Source organism: Podarcis gaigeae (assembly GCF_964106915.1).
Source record: "Podarcis gaigeae genome assembly, chromosome: 14".
NCBI classification, from domain to species: Eukaryota; Metazoa; Chordata; class Lepidosauria; order Squamata; family Lacertidae; genus Podarcis; species Podarcis gaigeae.
The window spans coordinates 20989162-21005378 of NC_139690.1; the positions used below are offsets into that span (position 1 = coordinate 20989162).

General features: G+C 46.0%; 2 protein-coding genes and 1 long non-coding RNA gene across 3 annotated transcripts; 1 reads left to right on the forward strand and 2 right to left on the reverse strand.

Moving 5' to 3' along the window:
* The first annotated feature begins 208 nt into the window (after positions 1-208).
* SNRPA1 (small nuclear ribonucleoprotein polypeptide A') lies at positions 209-10016 on the forward strand. Its single transcript, XM_083713290.1, has 9 exons — positions 209-386; positions 3217-3364; positions 3547-3625; positions 5069-5115; positions 6731-6833; positions 7710-7789; positions 8235-8310; positions 9066-9159; positions 9779-10016. Exons 1-9 carry the CDS (start codon positions 305-307, stop codon positions 9835-9837), a joined length of 768 nt encoding a protein of 255 aa, XP_083569416.1. The 5' UTR covers positions 209-304; the 3' UTR covers positions 9838-10016.
* Positions 10017-10621: 605 nt separating this feature from the next.
* Positions 10622-12647, reverse strand: LOC310831970. Its single transcript, XR_014558073.1, has 2 exons — positions 12312-12647; positions 10622-11883 (listed from the first exon to the last, which is right to left on the reverse strand). It is a non-coding gene; the product is annotated as an uncharacterized lncRNA (long non-coding RNA).
* A 1334-nt stretch (positions 12648-13981) lies between these two features.
* On the reverse strand, positions 13982-15970 carry LOC310831899 (F-box and leucine-rich repeat protein 13-like). Its single transcript, XM_083713181.1, has one exon. It carries the CDS (start codon positions 15725-15727, stop codon positions 14183-14185), a length of 1545 nt encoding a protein of 514 aa, XP_083569307.1. The 5' UTR covers positions 15728-15970; the 3' UTR covers positions 13982-14182.
* Between the last annotated feature and the right edge of the window lie 247 nt (positions 15971-16217).

The following is a 16217-nucleotide window of genomic DNA, read 5'->3' on the forward strand; positions in this document are numbered from 1 at the left end:
GTTAAATGCACGTTACTTAACTGCGTCTAACCAAGCGGGCACCATATGCTTCTCTTCTCGAGGGTAAGCGCAACTGGACCCAAAAGCCTCTGCAGGCCTCCCAGAACTCAAAGCGTCGCCATGGCGACGAGCAAGCGTCTCTCCGAAGGCGCCGCTCGGCACTCGATTTACCCCCTGTCTACGTGGCTCGGCGACTCGGCTCTGCGGGCTGCGCAGCCGGCCGGCGCATGCGTATTAATTCGGCTCCCCCGTCGGCGTGCCGCTCAGGTTTCCTTTTGGTGTGCGGCGGCCGCGGGGAGCGAAAATGGTGAAGCTGACGGCGGAGCTCATCGAGCAGGCGGCGCAGTACACAAACGCCGTGCGGGACCGGGAGCTGGACCTGCGCGGTGAGGAACGCGGCCTTGTGGTGGCGGCGGCGGCCTGGGAGCGGGAAGCGCGCGGCGCTTGCTTGGCCTGAGTAGGCCTGAAGCGCGCGGGCAGTAGGCAGAGCGGGAGGGGGAGCTGAGTCGGGGGAAGGTGGCTCAAGAGGGTCACGTTAGGTGGCCCACGTGGGTCGCGCCGCCCCTGTCCTGGAAAGGGTGTGGTTTGCGTACCTGTTGCAGCTGGTGCTAATAGGAGCCCAATGCCCAAGAGGTCACTTGGGCCTTAAGGAGCAAAGTTGGTTTGGTGGGCACCCCCAAAATAATGGACAGATGCTAGCGTAAGAAGAACCCTGTTGCATATACAGTGGTACTTCGGGTTAAGTACTTAATTCGTTCCGGAGGTCTGTTCTTAACCTGAAGCACAACATTAGCTAATGGGGCCTCCTGCTGCCGCTGCGCCGCCGGAGCACGATTTGTATTCTCATCCTGAAACAAAGTTCTTAAGGGTATGCCCCACGGAGAGCCTCAAGGTCCATAAATAGCAACCCCCTAGTGGTCCTGGACCCTAAGGAAGTTAGATTAGCTTCAACCAGAGCCAGGGCCTTTTCAACACTGGCTCTGGCCTGGTGGAACGCTCTGTCTCATGAGACCAGGGCCCTGCAGCATCTGATTTCTTTCCGCAGGGCCTGTAAGACAGAGTTGTTCCACCTGGCCTTTGGCTTGGAGCCAATTTGATTCCCTCCCCCTCTTTTTTTTTTCTTTTCCTTTCTCCTCCTGCGATGAGGTTTCAATATTTTAATGTTGTATTTTAATTTTGTTTTAAGTTGTATTCATTAAATTTGTTTTTATTATTGTTTGTTAGCCGCCCTGAGCCCGGTCTTGGCTGGGGAGGGCGGGGTATAAATAAAAATTATTATTATTAACCTGAAGCACTATTTCTGGGTTAGCAGAGTCTGTAACCCAAGGTACCACTGTACTGTAGATAGGTAAAAGGACCCCTGACCATTAGGTCCAGTCGTGGCCCACTCTGGGGTTGCTGCGCACATCTCGCTTTATTGGCCAAGGGAGCTGGCGTATAGCTTCAGGGTCACGTGGCCAGCATGACCAGCCTGCTTCTGGCGATCCAGAGCAGAGCATGGAAACGCCGTTTACCTTCCCACCGGAGTGGTACCTATTTATCTACAGTGGTACCTCAGGTTAAGAATTTGATTTGTTCTGGAGGTCCATTCAACCTGAAACTGTTCTTAACTTGAGGTACCACTTTAGCTAATAGGGCCTTCCGCTGCCACTGCACCACCGCCACGCAATTTCTGTTCTCAACTTGAAGCAAAGTTCTTAACCCGAGGGATTATTTCTGGGTTAGCGGAGTCTGTAAGCTGAAGCGTCTGTAAGCTGAAGCGCCTGTAGCCCAAGGTACAGTGGTACCTCGCAAGACGAAAAACACGCAAGACGAAAAACACGCAAGACGAAAGAGTTTTCCGTTTTTTGAGTCGTTCCACAAGACGAATTTCCCTATGGGCTTGCTTCGCAAGACGAAACGTCTGGCGAGTTGTTGCGAGTTTGTTTCCTTTTTCTTAAAGCCGTTAATAGCCGCTAAGCCGCTAATAGCCGCCAAGCCGCTAATAGCCGTGTTTCGCAAGACGAAAAAACCGCAAGACGAAGAGACTCGCGGAACGGATTAATTTCGTCTTGCGAGGCACCACTGTACCACTGTACTTGCACTTTGACGTGCCTTCGAACTGCTAAGTTGGCAGGAGCAGGGACCGAGCAATGGGAGCTCACCCCGTTGCGGGGATTTGAACCACCGACCTTCTGATGAGCGAGCCCTAGGCTCTGTGGTTTAACCCACAGTGCCACCCACGTCCCATTGCATATATATACAGTCTCTAATAAGAGGCCATCCACACAGTTCCAGGAAACTCAAAAGGAGCTAATGAAGACCCTTACACCGTCATGTTTAGTATTCATTTTAATTTATTAAATCTGTATACCACTCTTCATTTGTATATCACGGGGCAGATCACAACATAAAAATGCAAAATGGGAACACAGAATACAAACCAAAGCGAAACAAAAACACCTAATAACCCTCCCTCCCTCTCACAAGTATTTGGCATCTAGAGTGATTTCTTAAGAATAGACCTTTTAATTAGCTGTTGCAGCTGTTAACTGTTGATGGAATTTCCCTCTGTGAGCCTGCTTTTTTAAAGCAATTTAAGAGAATGGCTATTACCCAGTGGTGTAGCATGGGGGGTGCAGGGGGGGGCCGGCCGCACCAGGCGCAACATCTGGGGGGGGGCGCTCGCACTCGCAGCTCTCTGCCCCTACCTGGCTCCACGGGTTAGGGGGCGCAAATTACTTGCCTTGCCCCGGGTGCTGACAACCCACGCTACGCCACTGCTATTACCACAAAGGAAGCTGCCATATACTGAGCCGACCATTGGTCTATCTTGCTCAGTGTTGCTTCTACATTGACTGGTAGTGACTCTCTAGGGTTTCAGACAGAAGCCTCTCTGAGCCCTACCTGAATTTTCCAGATATTAAACCTGAGACCTTCTTCAAACAAAGCATGTGCTCTACCTGTGAGCAAAGGCACACCCGTTATTTAACATGACTTGTAGCATTGAGAACTACAAATTAGTATTGAGTGCTTTGAAGTACTATTTTTTTCCTGCCTATCCTAAAACTGCTGGCACGCAATTTCACTGAGTAACCCCAAGTCCATCCTCTCAGACTTACTTGTCAGGAATACTGGGGTGAAAGTTTTCTTTCGAATGTTGTCAAATACATACCCAAAGTATATATTTCCCTTGCACTATAGTTTGTTTGTTTTTGTCCCATGTTGCATCATCAGGATATAAGATCCCTGTGATTGAGAACTTGGGCGCTACCTTGGACCAGTTTGATGCCATCGATTTCTCTGACAATGAGATTCGGAAGTTAGATGGGTTTCCTCTGCTGAAAAGACTGAAAACATTGCTGATGAATAACAACAGATTAAGGTGAGTGTCTTTCCAACTGCAATTTTGAGGTCTCTTTGGCTGCAGTTCTCGATACTCTACTTCTTGTACCACTTATTCAAGTGTAAGCTTAAAAGCAGCTGAAGTTTGGGGAAGAGGACTTACAGCTTCCAAGATAATAATTATTCTGATGGTGTCCCCCCCCCCATTTTATTTTATTTTAGCCGAATAGGTGAGGGACTTGAACAGTCTTTACCAAATCTCAAGGAGCTCATTCTTACCAACAATAACATCATGGAATTGGTAAGTTAAATAAAGGATGAAAGAAATTGGAATGATTGAATGACATACACGCAATCACTAGAAAGGCCCAAAATTTTCTAAGATAGGGTTTTCTTGCCTTTCTTTGATTACATGTGGCAACTTTCTCAGTGAAGATTTTACCCATTCTGACTTCTTGAGAGCAGTTGCAATGTAGCAGATAATACCAGTGAACTGTTACTCAGAATATTGTTTCCATGTTGTTGCTTAAAATAAAGAAATGGCCCAGGTTTGCACACAACATTAAACCATGGTTTTGTGCTGCATGCATGAGCAATATGACCCTGAACAACACTGCTCTCCCATTTCTTCCTTCCATGCAGCTGGGAGTCCTTGGCAGCGGTTAAATTTTGCTTTCCACTGATCACAACTTATCATTGCGAATGACCTAGAGATTGTGATTTGTAACAAATTCTGCTAAGTTTAAACAAGCCAGCTTCAGAAACAACAGTTTGAAGCTTGTGGCCCTCCAGATGTTAATGGACTCCTGCTGCCTTCAGTCAGCATGGCAGTCCTTTGATATCTACCATCAATCTTGGCTGGTTGCTTGGTCTAAAAATAAATGGCCATAAAGGCTTGCCTGAGCTTAGGCAAAGCAAAGTTAAACAAATAAGCTCTATGATCCAAAACTACCTGAAAAACCTGAACTTAAAATTATTTCTTAATCAGACACTGTATTTTGTTAATATGCAGTTTTGCCATTGATATTTGTACAGTGGTACCTCGAGTTGAGAAATTAATTTGTTCTGGAGGTCCATTCTTAACCTGAAACTGTTCTTAACCTGAGGTACCACTTTAGCTAATGGGGCCGCCATGCCGCCACCGTGCGATTTTTGTTCGCATCCTAAAGCAAAGTTCTTAACCCGAGGTACTATTTCTGGGTTAGCGGAGTCTGTAACCTGAAGCATCTGTAACCTGAGGTACCACTGTGTAGGAAAATGGTGCACGTGTTGTCTCCGTATAAGATCACAGATTTTTCTTTTGGTGCATTTATATGTGGAGAGAAGCAATGTCCAATTGGAAATAGCATCTACATACAATATGGTTGGGTGTAGTAAGCCATACACACCCTTGGAGAAGAGCTCAGTAAGCAAGTGAAAAAAAATCAGTTGAAAATAAACCCTAGAATGTAAACTGACCCCATAAATAACTTTTGTTGCTGCTATTCTGGGTGAATTTTTGAATGCAAAGACACTAAAGGTTAATTGTCTTGCTTTTACAATGTAAAGCCATACAACTGAGACAAATGTGTTTAACATGTTTCACATAGTGAGTTAAGCCTAACTGTTCCTAAGCTATAAAGTTTGAAATGCATGCAATGATCCTCATTCTGTAGTATAATTAACTTTTGGTTAAGGGGCTGAGTGTGAACTGGAAAACGTATATTAACAAATCTTTTACTACATTTGTGTTTCTCTTATTCAGGGTGATCTAGATCCTTTGGCAACTGTCAAATCACTAACATATCTGAGGTATGAGATAATTCACCTTTGTGATCAAATATTATAATATGCCTTCCTTACCAAGCGTCTGTCCTATAAATTAAGGTTGGCAACATGATCTGCCAAATATTTTTTCCTGAAGCCTTCAACACTTAATAGAACTAAGAGGGCTTGCTTTGTTTTCCAAAAGCTCTCTAGGGATTTCTGAGTGTGGAGTTGTGGTAAGAATTCACCTCTACACCCCCACTGTTTGTTACCCAGGTGAGGGACCACCTTTTAAATGAACCACAGAACCAAGGAAACTGTTTCAAGTCCAGCATCCAGATTTAGGGACTCAGCGTTTTATTTATTTTATTTATTGCAATAGAGCTCAACCCAAAGTGCCAGTTGAGAGGGTTTGCTCCAAGGCACTTCAGAGCAAAAGCTTATATAGTAGTTCAAACGCAGCAAACAAAGACTCATAAAACATCTTCACATATGTCAGGAAAGGTTACAGGTCATGAAACAGAAAAAATGTATGGCTTTTTCCTGCTTTCCACTCCCCCTGCTGTCGCCTTGTGGTTGACCAGCAGTGCCTAGACCTTTTGCCCATTTTGGGTATTGGATGTCCCACATTGCCCTGGCAGCCTAGTCTATTATCATTCTTTGCTGACGTTTCTCCATCTATCTTTCAGGAAGCTTCCAAGGATTTCAGATTAAGACTCTAGTACTAATTCATATGAAAACATCCTGCCATTTGTGCTGCTTTCAAGGTCAGATAAGGAGAGATGGAATGCAGCGTAGGCGGGAGAGTCTCACAAATGAGAACACACAAAACTCAAGCCTAATACATTCTGTCTAACAGTTAAATGCAAAGAAAGTGAAACGCTGAAACATTATTAAAATAATAAAAATGTACACCTGGGGTCTTTAGATGTGAATTCTTACCACAGAGTGATGCTTCTTCACAAGAGGAGAGTATAATAAAATTATGATGAGATAAATAATTATATACTTAAGGGATAAATGTTTATTTTATGTAATTAACATTTGCATAGTTCTTTTTTTAACATTTTGCTGAGGCTTTTTCAGAATGAAAAGAAAATGAAAATATTATGCTTCATATAGTTTACTTATCAGATAATATTTTAATTCATAGATGGCACTGGATATCATAGGTCTTTGAAATAGGTGTCCCATCTTCCTGTCTCTGATTGTAATGTTTGCATAAACTTTTATGTTCATGAGCATCACAAACAGATATGCATTAACACGTAGCAGATCAGTAGGTCCTGCCTCCAATAAAATTAAATTTGAGAGCAGTTCTGACATCAGTAATCCACTAACAGTGACAGCAATCAAAGCTCTTATTCTTCATCAAATAGTGTAATCAGGTTACTTTTGGTTATTGATCTCCCTTTAATTAGTCAAGCAACTTGGCTTTTTACCTCAGTCCTCAAAGTGGCTGGTGGACCAAAGCATACTTAAGAGGTCGGCAGGACTAGGGTCTTGGCCTCTTAAAAATAATTATTCCCAACATTGGTAAGAACCTGGGAGATGAAGGGGAAAGACACTCGGCAGTAGGGAATGTTGGGCCAAAACATTCCTCTTCAGCAGTGCCTTTGTTTGAACTGTGTAAATATGTTTCTCCTTTTCCTCCCTTCAGTATTTTAAGGAATCCAGTGACAAATAAGAAGCATTATAGGCTGTATGTCATCTTCAAGGTCCCACAAGTCAGAGTCCTGGATTTCCAAAAAGTGAAATTAAAAGTAAGTGTTTTGGCAATTGTGAAGAATTTGTCTTTTGCGAAGCTATGCATTTAAATGTTTACTACTTGAGTTTTCTTTTCGTGCCTATAGTATAACATAGTTTTCTCATTATAACGCATTTTCAGACTGTGACATTTGTTTATGGCTATGGCTCTGCAAATGTAATTCTGAATGCCTTTCTCGTGACCATATCGATATCATGAAAAAACATTTATGAATCTGCAGTCATAAGCCTGGAAGCTTTTTTATTTGGAACTGTATTTTAGATTTGAATCATTATTAACATAAATACAGGATTGCCTTCTCCTCACCAATCAGCAAATGTTAGCCTAAATGAAAGCTTGAAGCAGTTTTCAGACGATAAACATGCTGAAGCAGTTTAGTATATATCTTATTGTGTGTTCCATTTACTTGAAATAGTTTCTGTGAAGGTAATTCCTAGAAATGGGGGGGGGGGTGTCTGTTCCCTGCCCGCAGCTGTGGCTGGAGGAAAGAAAGCAGAGTCTTATCAAATATGCTTTGAGATTAAATGTTAGTTTCTTGTGTAACAAATAAACTCTAGTTTGCCTGCTGGCTGTGACTTCAATCAACTTCATACTGTTTTTGAAGTGAAATTAATGGACAGGAACTATTGCGTGGTGGGGAATATCTCAGTGGACTCCCTTGCTATCTGAGCTAAATGGAAAATAGATCTTTCTTGTGAAGGGTTATAGGTTTCACTAGGGCCAACTTTTAAGGCTTCATCTTGATGCCACCTTGTTTTTTTCAAGAATTGCACCTCATCGTGCCATTTCTTTTTGGGAGAGAGGAGCTATGCACCGTATACATGCTTCTATTGAATGTTGCATTAACTCTGTGTGTGTGGTATCGCTGTAGGAGCGTCAGGAGGCAGAGAAAATGTTCAAGGGCAAGCGGGGTGCACAGCTTGCAAAGGATATTGCCAGGAGAGCAAAAACGTAAGATACAGATAACCACTTTAAACTGGCAGTCTCCTTCAGAAACACCACAGCCGGTTTGTAAATAACTCTTGGGCTGTAAGAAAATTGAGTAGTCGGTGCACTAGTTAGCACCAAAATTGCCTAGTTGATGAATGGCAATCATTGCCTCTTTTTCTCGACAAGTACATTACGAACCCTGACAGTTTTAACATGCAAGCTAGCAGCTTGAACAACACATCCGATTGATATTTTTTTCATAAAAGGCTCTAAAAAGGGTGGGATGTGGGAAGGTCACTCTGCTGGTGTTTCTGAAGGAGCTATTACTTGATTGTATCAGTTTGTTAACAAAGATGAGATACTACACCTGATTGAAATTGGTGCTTCCGGAGACTTCTCTTTGGAAGCTCGAGAAGCATGACAATAACACTTTGACTTTAACAAGGCGTCTTTTTTCCTTCTGAAGTTTCAACCCAGGTGCTGGCTTGCCAAGTGACAAAAAGAAGGTGGGCCCTTCCCCAGGAGATGTGGAGGCTATTAAGGTAATGTTTTTTCAGACTTGTACAGGGAGGAATCTACCAAGAAAAGCATTCACTGTCATTTACTTCCAGAAGATAATCTATCTATGTGTGTATTGAGTGTGCCACATTGCTTTGTTTTTCAGGTACTGACATAGTTTGCGTAGCTTTCCTTTGCAAATAAAGAGTTCAGATTTTGTAAACATACTATAACTGTCTTGCTCCTTATTGCAAAAATTCAAGTTTCTAAGTGGCCAGATCAACACAGTCTGATAGCTAGGGGTAGATATCAGTAGGTTAAATATGTATTTGTCTAAGGAGCAACAGCTAAAATGTTATAGGTAATAAAATGTCACCCTCTAGCTGGAATTGAATTGAACTCTTCTTGACATGCTGAATCGTTTTCAGAGCCAGTGTGGTGTAGTGGTTAAGAGCAGTGGACTTGTAATCTGGTGAACCAGGTTCGCTTCCCTGCTCCTCCGCATGCAGCTGCTGGGTGACCTTGGGCCAGTCACACTTCTCTGAAGTCTCTCAGCCCCACTCACCTCACAGAGTGTATGTTGTGGGGGAGGAAGGGAAAGGAGAATGTTAGCCGCTTTGAGACTTCTTCGGGTAGTGATAAAGTGGGATATCAAATTCAAACTCTTCTTCTTCTTCCTTGGTGTTCAGACCAGTCTTGTTAGCACAGTTGTAATAGGCACAGTTCAATTGTTGTGAATCAGGCATTGAATTTAATGTTAAAAGTGTTGCATAAGTGACCTTTGATCTTTCCCTTTAAGAATGCCATTGCTAATGCCACAACACTTGCTGAAGTAGAGAGGCTGAAGGGTCTGTTGCAGGCTGGTCAGATACCTGGCAGAGATCGTAAAGCAGGTAAGGAATATCTTTGGAACCCTTATTCTTGCAGGACATTTAGAACAGAGGTTGGACTGCCCCTTTTCTCTCTCTTTCTTCCTCTCCGCGCAGGGGAGTTGGCCTTTGCCAGAAGTCAATAACAGCAACACACACACCCCTGCCACCAGCCAAACAATACTCCAGCCCAAGAATCTGTTCAGCAGCCTTGGCTTTTGTAGCTGGAGTCAATCACAGCCCTGCCCTCCCAGGCCAGGTGGGAAAAGGCCTGCCAGGCAGGGAGCAGGTCTTCCAGGACTCACAGCCAAGATGGTATAAGGCAGCTTCTGATTTTTAGACAGAAGTTTTAAGAAAGCTAGGATTTTCCATAGCCTAGAAAAGGCCACTATGCAAAATTAAGTATTTCTTGGCAGCAGTAGTTAGTAGAATAGCCATTATTGCAGTGTGAGGAAGCAAACAAGTTAAGAACCTGCAAATTCACTTAATGCTAGTGAGCTAAATTTGAAGCATCAAAAGCCCATCTTTGGAATACTTCCATAGAATAAAAAAGCAGACCTGTACAGTCACTCCTTATCATCAGCTTCACATTTGTGGTGGAGGGAATGATTAAAATATTAAGAAATTGTGCTCTTTTCTTTAGGCCCTATGGATGAGGCTGAAGAAGAGATGGAGGAAGATTCAATTGCCAATGGATCCTAAAATGCATTTTTCTGCATCTGGGAAGTCTGCAGAATACTCTGTACCATTGTCTGTCAAAGCCTTTTGATTGATTGCTGAAGTGGAATTATTATTTTTTGTAGCTTTTGTTCAGAATCACTCTTGTTAATTTTTTATACTGTACATTTTGAAGTAAAATTAAAACTTTTTTCCTAAACGCAGCATAACATTTGGTGCAATCAGTTGGTTTTAAAATAAAATTATTGCAGCCTTATGTTCCGTGTACCACCGTCCCACCTCCATGTGCATGTGTTGGTGCCATTACATCTAAAGTTTCAAGCCATAGTTTGCACTTGCCCTCCATACCAGGAGGTTACATGTGAACTATTGTTCATTTAAAAACTTTCCTTTTGGAGAGATGCAGTTCACTTGCAGAGAGCCATGGCCACAAGGTTTCTTGTTTGTTCCAGAAATCACAGAGAAGAAAGGGTTGGAGGAGAGGCCTCTAAGATACAGTTACCAGATTTTTTCAATGAATCCGGGGACACTTTTTTGGGGAAGCTGAGTAGCAACAGGGAGTCAGTAGTGGGGATGGTGAGGCAAAAGACCCTGGGCCCAAGCAAACATTCATATTGTATAAAGGTGCAAAGCCCTTTTTTCCACCTTGTGAAACATAAATGCACAGAGTTTTTTAAAAACTGGGCAACAGCATGCCGCACGTCCGTGACTCCTGAGCTTCCCCCCGATTTGCCCCCCTCCTCCTTTGTTTTGACTGATCAGGGGGAGTCACGGGTGGGTGGCTGTTGCCCAGTTTTTTTATTAAAAAAAACCTGCGCATTTATATATCACAGGGTTCAAAAGAAGGGCTTTGCACCTTGCCTGGCAGAGAAACCATGCACCTTGCGCCCCTCCTGGGCAACGCCCGCCCACCTATGACTCCCAAGCCTCCCCTGATCTGTCAAAACAAAGGGGGAAGGGGGCAGGAGATCTGTACCACTGGATGTCCCTGGTTCCCCTTCAGCAGTGGCGGCGGTAGCGAGCAGCTCCTGAAGGCAGCCAGAGCCAACTGCACTACCAGGCTGGCTCCAGGCTGCTGAGGCTCCCACTGCCACATTTCCAGGGGACAGATTTGCAAATCTGGGGACGACTGGTAACCCTGCTCTAAGAGCCTGCTAAGCCACACCCACACTGGCAACTTCAGCTCAAGGCTCAGGTTAGCCCTTTCATGCACACAAGTGTGAATCAATAACTATACTACAGCAGTTATTACCTCAGAGAAGGTAAGGTTGACCCCTATTTTGACACAAATGTCAGCCAGAAAGTCTGCATTGCTTCTGTTACGTGCCTTGGTGAGTGATGGATGTGTGAATGTGAATCCACCTTATAATAATCCACCCCCATCATTCAGCCTGAACACTGTGGGGAACCTTTTTTGTGGAGGTCCAGATTCCCTTAGGGGGTGTTTTGTGGGAGGTACGTTTTGTTGGTGGACAGGGCTGTAGCTTGTGGTAAGTGGAGCCAAAGCTAAAAGTGGGCAGGGTTACTTGTTACTTCCTCTACACCCGGGAAGCTGCCTGGGGAGAGACAGATCGTTCTCAGTGGAATTCTGAATTGTTTCTTCTCTCCTCCATTCACCCACACCCCATGTGAAATCAAGTAAGTGGCTGCAGTTTCACCATTTTTAGTGTCTAAAAAGGGCTGCCACCCTTTGTTTAGCAAATGCTCTGGGTATGAGCGCACTAACATAGCAAGTATCTCCTCTTCTTTACTTGCTTTGGGAGGGGCCAGTTCTTATTGATGGGACTCCCTCAACCATTAGATCTCTGGGCTTCTTGTGGCTTGACCTAGCTGCTTCTGTCCTGTCTGGGATGGGGCTATGAGCCACACACGAAAACTTCCATCTCTTCTGTGTATTAACGCAGCCAGGGCCAAAGCCTAGAGCCATGTAGCCACCCTACACCCACCCATCCCATGATCACCCAAAGAGTGGCAGGTGATGGGAAGCACTGGCAAACGGATCCTGCATCAGTATCTGGATCAGGCTCACGCCAGGCCCACAAAATTTGCCATTGGTTGCCACAGTATCCCCTGCCCACACACACAAAGGATGGAGGTGATGACTAGTCATGTTGGTTACAGTCTACCTCCACTGTTGGAGGTAGGATCCACTGGAGTACTGCTTACTGGGGTGGGTGGTGATTGTGGTGATGCTCTCTGGTCACAAGAGCACCTGGACTAAAATTGTCTTATCAAAAACTTCACTCTTGTGGTTTGTCACCACAACAGCTACTCACTTTGAGTTTTAGTAAAGCAGACAGTCTAATTTGTCAGCACCTAAATGATATTGAGCATCAGAACAGCTTGGCCACAATAAGGAAATTTTGCCCATGGTATGACTTGCATCTTCCCATTTCAACTCTGGCACCCTATCTACATAACCTAGCAATTCTAAAATAATAGACACACTTTTACTCTCGCAAGATTGAATGTATTGCCCTTGGCTGTACTCAAGGGACAATTCCAACAAATTCCACCCGAAAAACGCTTATGTCCCTGTGGAGATGGCAGTACCGAATTGGCGCATGCCCTTCTAGCTTGCACTCTTTAGAAAGACTTGAGGAATGAGATTATCACCCCTATTTTATTGTCCATTCCGGGTCGCCCAAACACAGCCAGTGTCCTTTCTCTTGGCAGATCAAGATGAGCAAGTGACAGCAAAGGTTGCAAAGTTTTCAGTTGGGGCACTCAGAATAAGATCCACTACAGTGGATGCTCGGGTTGCGAATGTGATCCATGCGGGAGGCATGTTTGCAACCCACAGTGCCACGTCTGGGCGCACATGGCTTGCGATTCGGCGCTTCGCATGATTTAGCACTTCTGTGCATGCGTGACCACCGAAACCCGGAAGTGACCCGTTCCGGTACTTCTGGGTTTTGGCGCATCTGTAACCCGAAAAAACGCAACCTGAAGTGTCTGTAACCTGAGGTATGACTATTGATTCAGAACCCTAAAATGTATTTGTGGTGATCACACAGGGTTCCCGGACGTTTGACGGTCTATTGATCCCTGTGCCACCACTGTGCACGCTTACCCGCTGCCACCAACCCGTTACTCTTGGGTACGCACTGAGTCCAGACAGTTAAAATTAAACCAAATAAGTTTATTTTACAAGCATTTACAAGTTTATGGTTTCTCAGATAATTTTCTTGTCAGTTTCTTAAACTTAGTTTCTTTACCGGCCTATACCTTGCTAATACCTTCTGACTGATTATCTCAACTGTTTCTCTGACTCCTCTTAACAGATTCTCTCATTCTCTCACATCAGACTAGCCCAACCCACAGACTTATCCTGCCTCTCTCTTCTCTAACTCCAGACTGACTTCTTAACAACTCGAACTTGAACTCGAACTCTTGCCCTTGGGTTCCTATAGGTTAGGCATTTTACAATTAGTTAACCCTCTCCTTATGAACCCAGTATGATGTCACACACCTAGGAGGGCAAACACCACAGTATTTTATATAATTGACTTTTTATTTCTATTCTTTGTATATTGTATTGTTGTTTTATTGCTATGGCCGATGCAAATAAAGATTTCATTCATTCTCTGCTCCTGCCTTTGGGCTTCACAGAAGCATCTTATGAACTAGATAGTCTTTGGCCTGATCCAGCAGGGCTTTTCTCATGTTCTTGTATCATGGTAATATTTTTATTTTAAAAATATATTTGTTTCTACAAACAAAATGTGAACTTTCCCAGGTAAGTGTGCTTAACACCAGACTTGTAGCACCAAAAATTCCTGGACCCATGAAGGTGCTATGATTTCAGGTCTTGTTTTTTTGTTTTTCAGTTTCTGTGCACTTTTTCATAGTATTTTCTTTTCAAAAGGGTTGGCAAATTTTTAATTTTGTCGTAAGACATCAGGAATGTAAAAGCAGTTGCACAGCATGGAATAACAGAGGTCTACTAATTGCATACTTTTGCAACTGAAGTAATACCTAATTAGGGATTGTTTTTGATTTTTAAAGAAATCCTGCTCCTCTGCCAAAAAAAAAAGACTTCCAGGGCAACTTACAAATCACTAAAAAGAAAGTTTTTATCTCTTAATGACCTCAGACATACCATCTGAAAAAAACAACACAAAATGAAAATGGTTTGCAGAATAGAGGAGAAAATAACTATATACCCTTAGTTTTCACATGCTTTTTATCAGAAAAAATACAAAACGGAAAGGCACTGGTGAAAAGCAACAGTAATAATAGAATTGAAGAGTTGGAAAAGAACCACAAGGGTCATCTAGTCCAACCCCCTGCAATGCAGATTAGGAGTCTCGTGCTCTACTGACTGAGCTACGTCAGTAGACAAACTGTTTGGCAGATTACACAGCTCTCAGAGAATCGACAGTTCAGGCATCTGTTGCTCCAGTTCTAGCATGCAGTCGAGGCTGAAGTTGCAACCACAGCGGTAGAGCTTGCGCAGCCTGCCCAAGCCCCGTACGATATAAGCCAGACTTGCGTCTCCCAGAGTCTCGCAGCAGGTAATGTTCAAGGTGGAAAGGGGCACGCTCCCCCTTGACAGGTGCCCAATTCCCTCGTCAGTGATATTGCAGTAGCTTATTTCGAGGATGTTCAGGCTGCTCATGCGCGACAGGAACAGCAGCCCCTCATCCCTGATCTTCTCACAGCAGCAGAGTTTGAGGTGGCGCAAGCAGGAGAGGCCCTGGGCCAGATACCGACAGGTGAGATTGGTGAGTCGCTCGCATTCCTCAAGGTCAAGCTCCTCCAGCTGCAGGCAGCCGCGGCTGGTGATGCCCGCAAGGTGCCCAATGCCCACGTCGCTGATTCTCTGGCAGAAGCTCAGGTTGAGGCTCTTGAGCCTGCTCAGGAGCGACATGGACAACAGAGCCCCATCCCCGATATTCCCACAGAAGCGGAGGCTGAGGTGGACCAGGTGGGGGAGGCCCTGGGTCACGTAGCGGACGGCGTGATCGCTGAGCTGGCCGCAGCCCGCCAGGTCGAGTTCCTCCAACCCCAGGCAGCCGTCGGCAGTGATGCCCGCGAGGTGCCCAACGCCCACGTCGGTGATTCTCTGGCAGAAGCTGAGGTTGAGGGTTCTCAGCCTGGTCAGGCGCGAAAGGGGCACCAAAGCCTCATCTCGGATGCCCCCACAGAAGCGGACGCTGAGGTAGCGCAGGCGGGGGAGGCCCTGGGCCACGTGGTGGAGGGCAACATCGCTGAGTCTGTCGCAGTTCTCTAGGCTGAGGCACTCCAGCTGCAGGCAGCCCCTTGCCGTGATGCCCGCCAAGTGCCCTACGCCCGCATCGGTGACCAGGTTGCAGTGGTCCAGGCTGAGCTTCTTCAGGTGCAGCAGCCTGTTGCTGAGGAGCAGGAGGCCCGCGTCACTCACATGCCTGCACCCCAACAGCACCAGCTCCTCCAGGCCTTTCAGATGCTTGCCAATCTGCGCCAGGCTCCTCTTGGTGACGGATGGGCAGCCGGTCATGTTCAGCGCCCGCAGGGAGGGCAGCCCGGCCCGCAAAGCCCGGCACAGCTCACTGTAGGTTTCGGGGGTGCAGCTTGCGTGGCTGACGAAGCCCATGGTGACACAGGGCGTCATCACGATCCGCACCCGACGGATGCCCCAGGCTGCCATGTTGGCCAACATCGACGGGTCGTTGCGGAGATGGCACAGGGACACGGGGGCCTCCGAACGCCACCACAAGATCTGGTAGGAAGCGGCTTGCCAGTCGCGGCACACCTGCGACACCTGGACCTGGTCCTCGTCGTCCAGGTACTCGAAGATCTTGATCAGCAGCTCCGGAGGCAGGAGAGAGATGGGAGGCGGCGGCGGCTCCTGCTCGGAACCGCTGCTGCTGCTGCTGCCGCCGTCGTCCTCGGGAGGAGGCGCCTTTCGCTTCCTCCCGCGGGGACCCATTGCCTGCGGAGCCCGGCTGCAGACGAGCAAAGTTCGCCTTCCGTTTGGTTAGCCGCCCAGCGCTGCTCGAGACTAGCTGCTTGCTGGACCCGTCCTCCGCTACTTGTGCCCGAAGCCCAGCCCAGCGATGGGGCGGGTGAAGCCGGAGCCCCCGCCCCTTCCAGGATCTTTCTAAAGTCATGTCTTGCTTCCATGGGCGTAGCCAAGGAAACGGGGAGCAGGGGGCAGGTGCCCCCCCCAATCAAGTAAATCCTTAAAAATACTTAATTGAGGTTCTGTCCCCCTAACATGAAACTTGCCTCCCCCATAAATCCTGGCTACGCCCATGCTTCCTCCCGCATAATCATAGGAGCCAGCTCCTAGGAGCCAAGGTCCCCCCCCCCAATAAAATATTTGAGGGGGCCGCCCCCCAAAGCTGATAGGCGTTGCAATTCAAATAGGGTTGGCGTGTGCCGTGTCATGTGGTCGTTTATGCGGTGTGGGCTTGCCT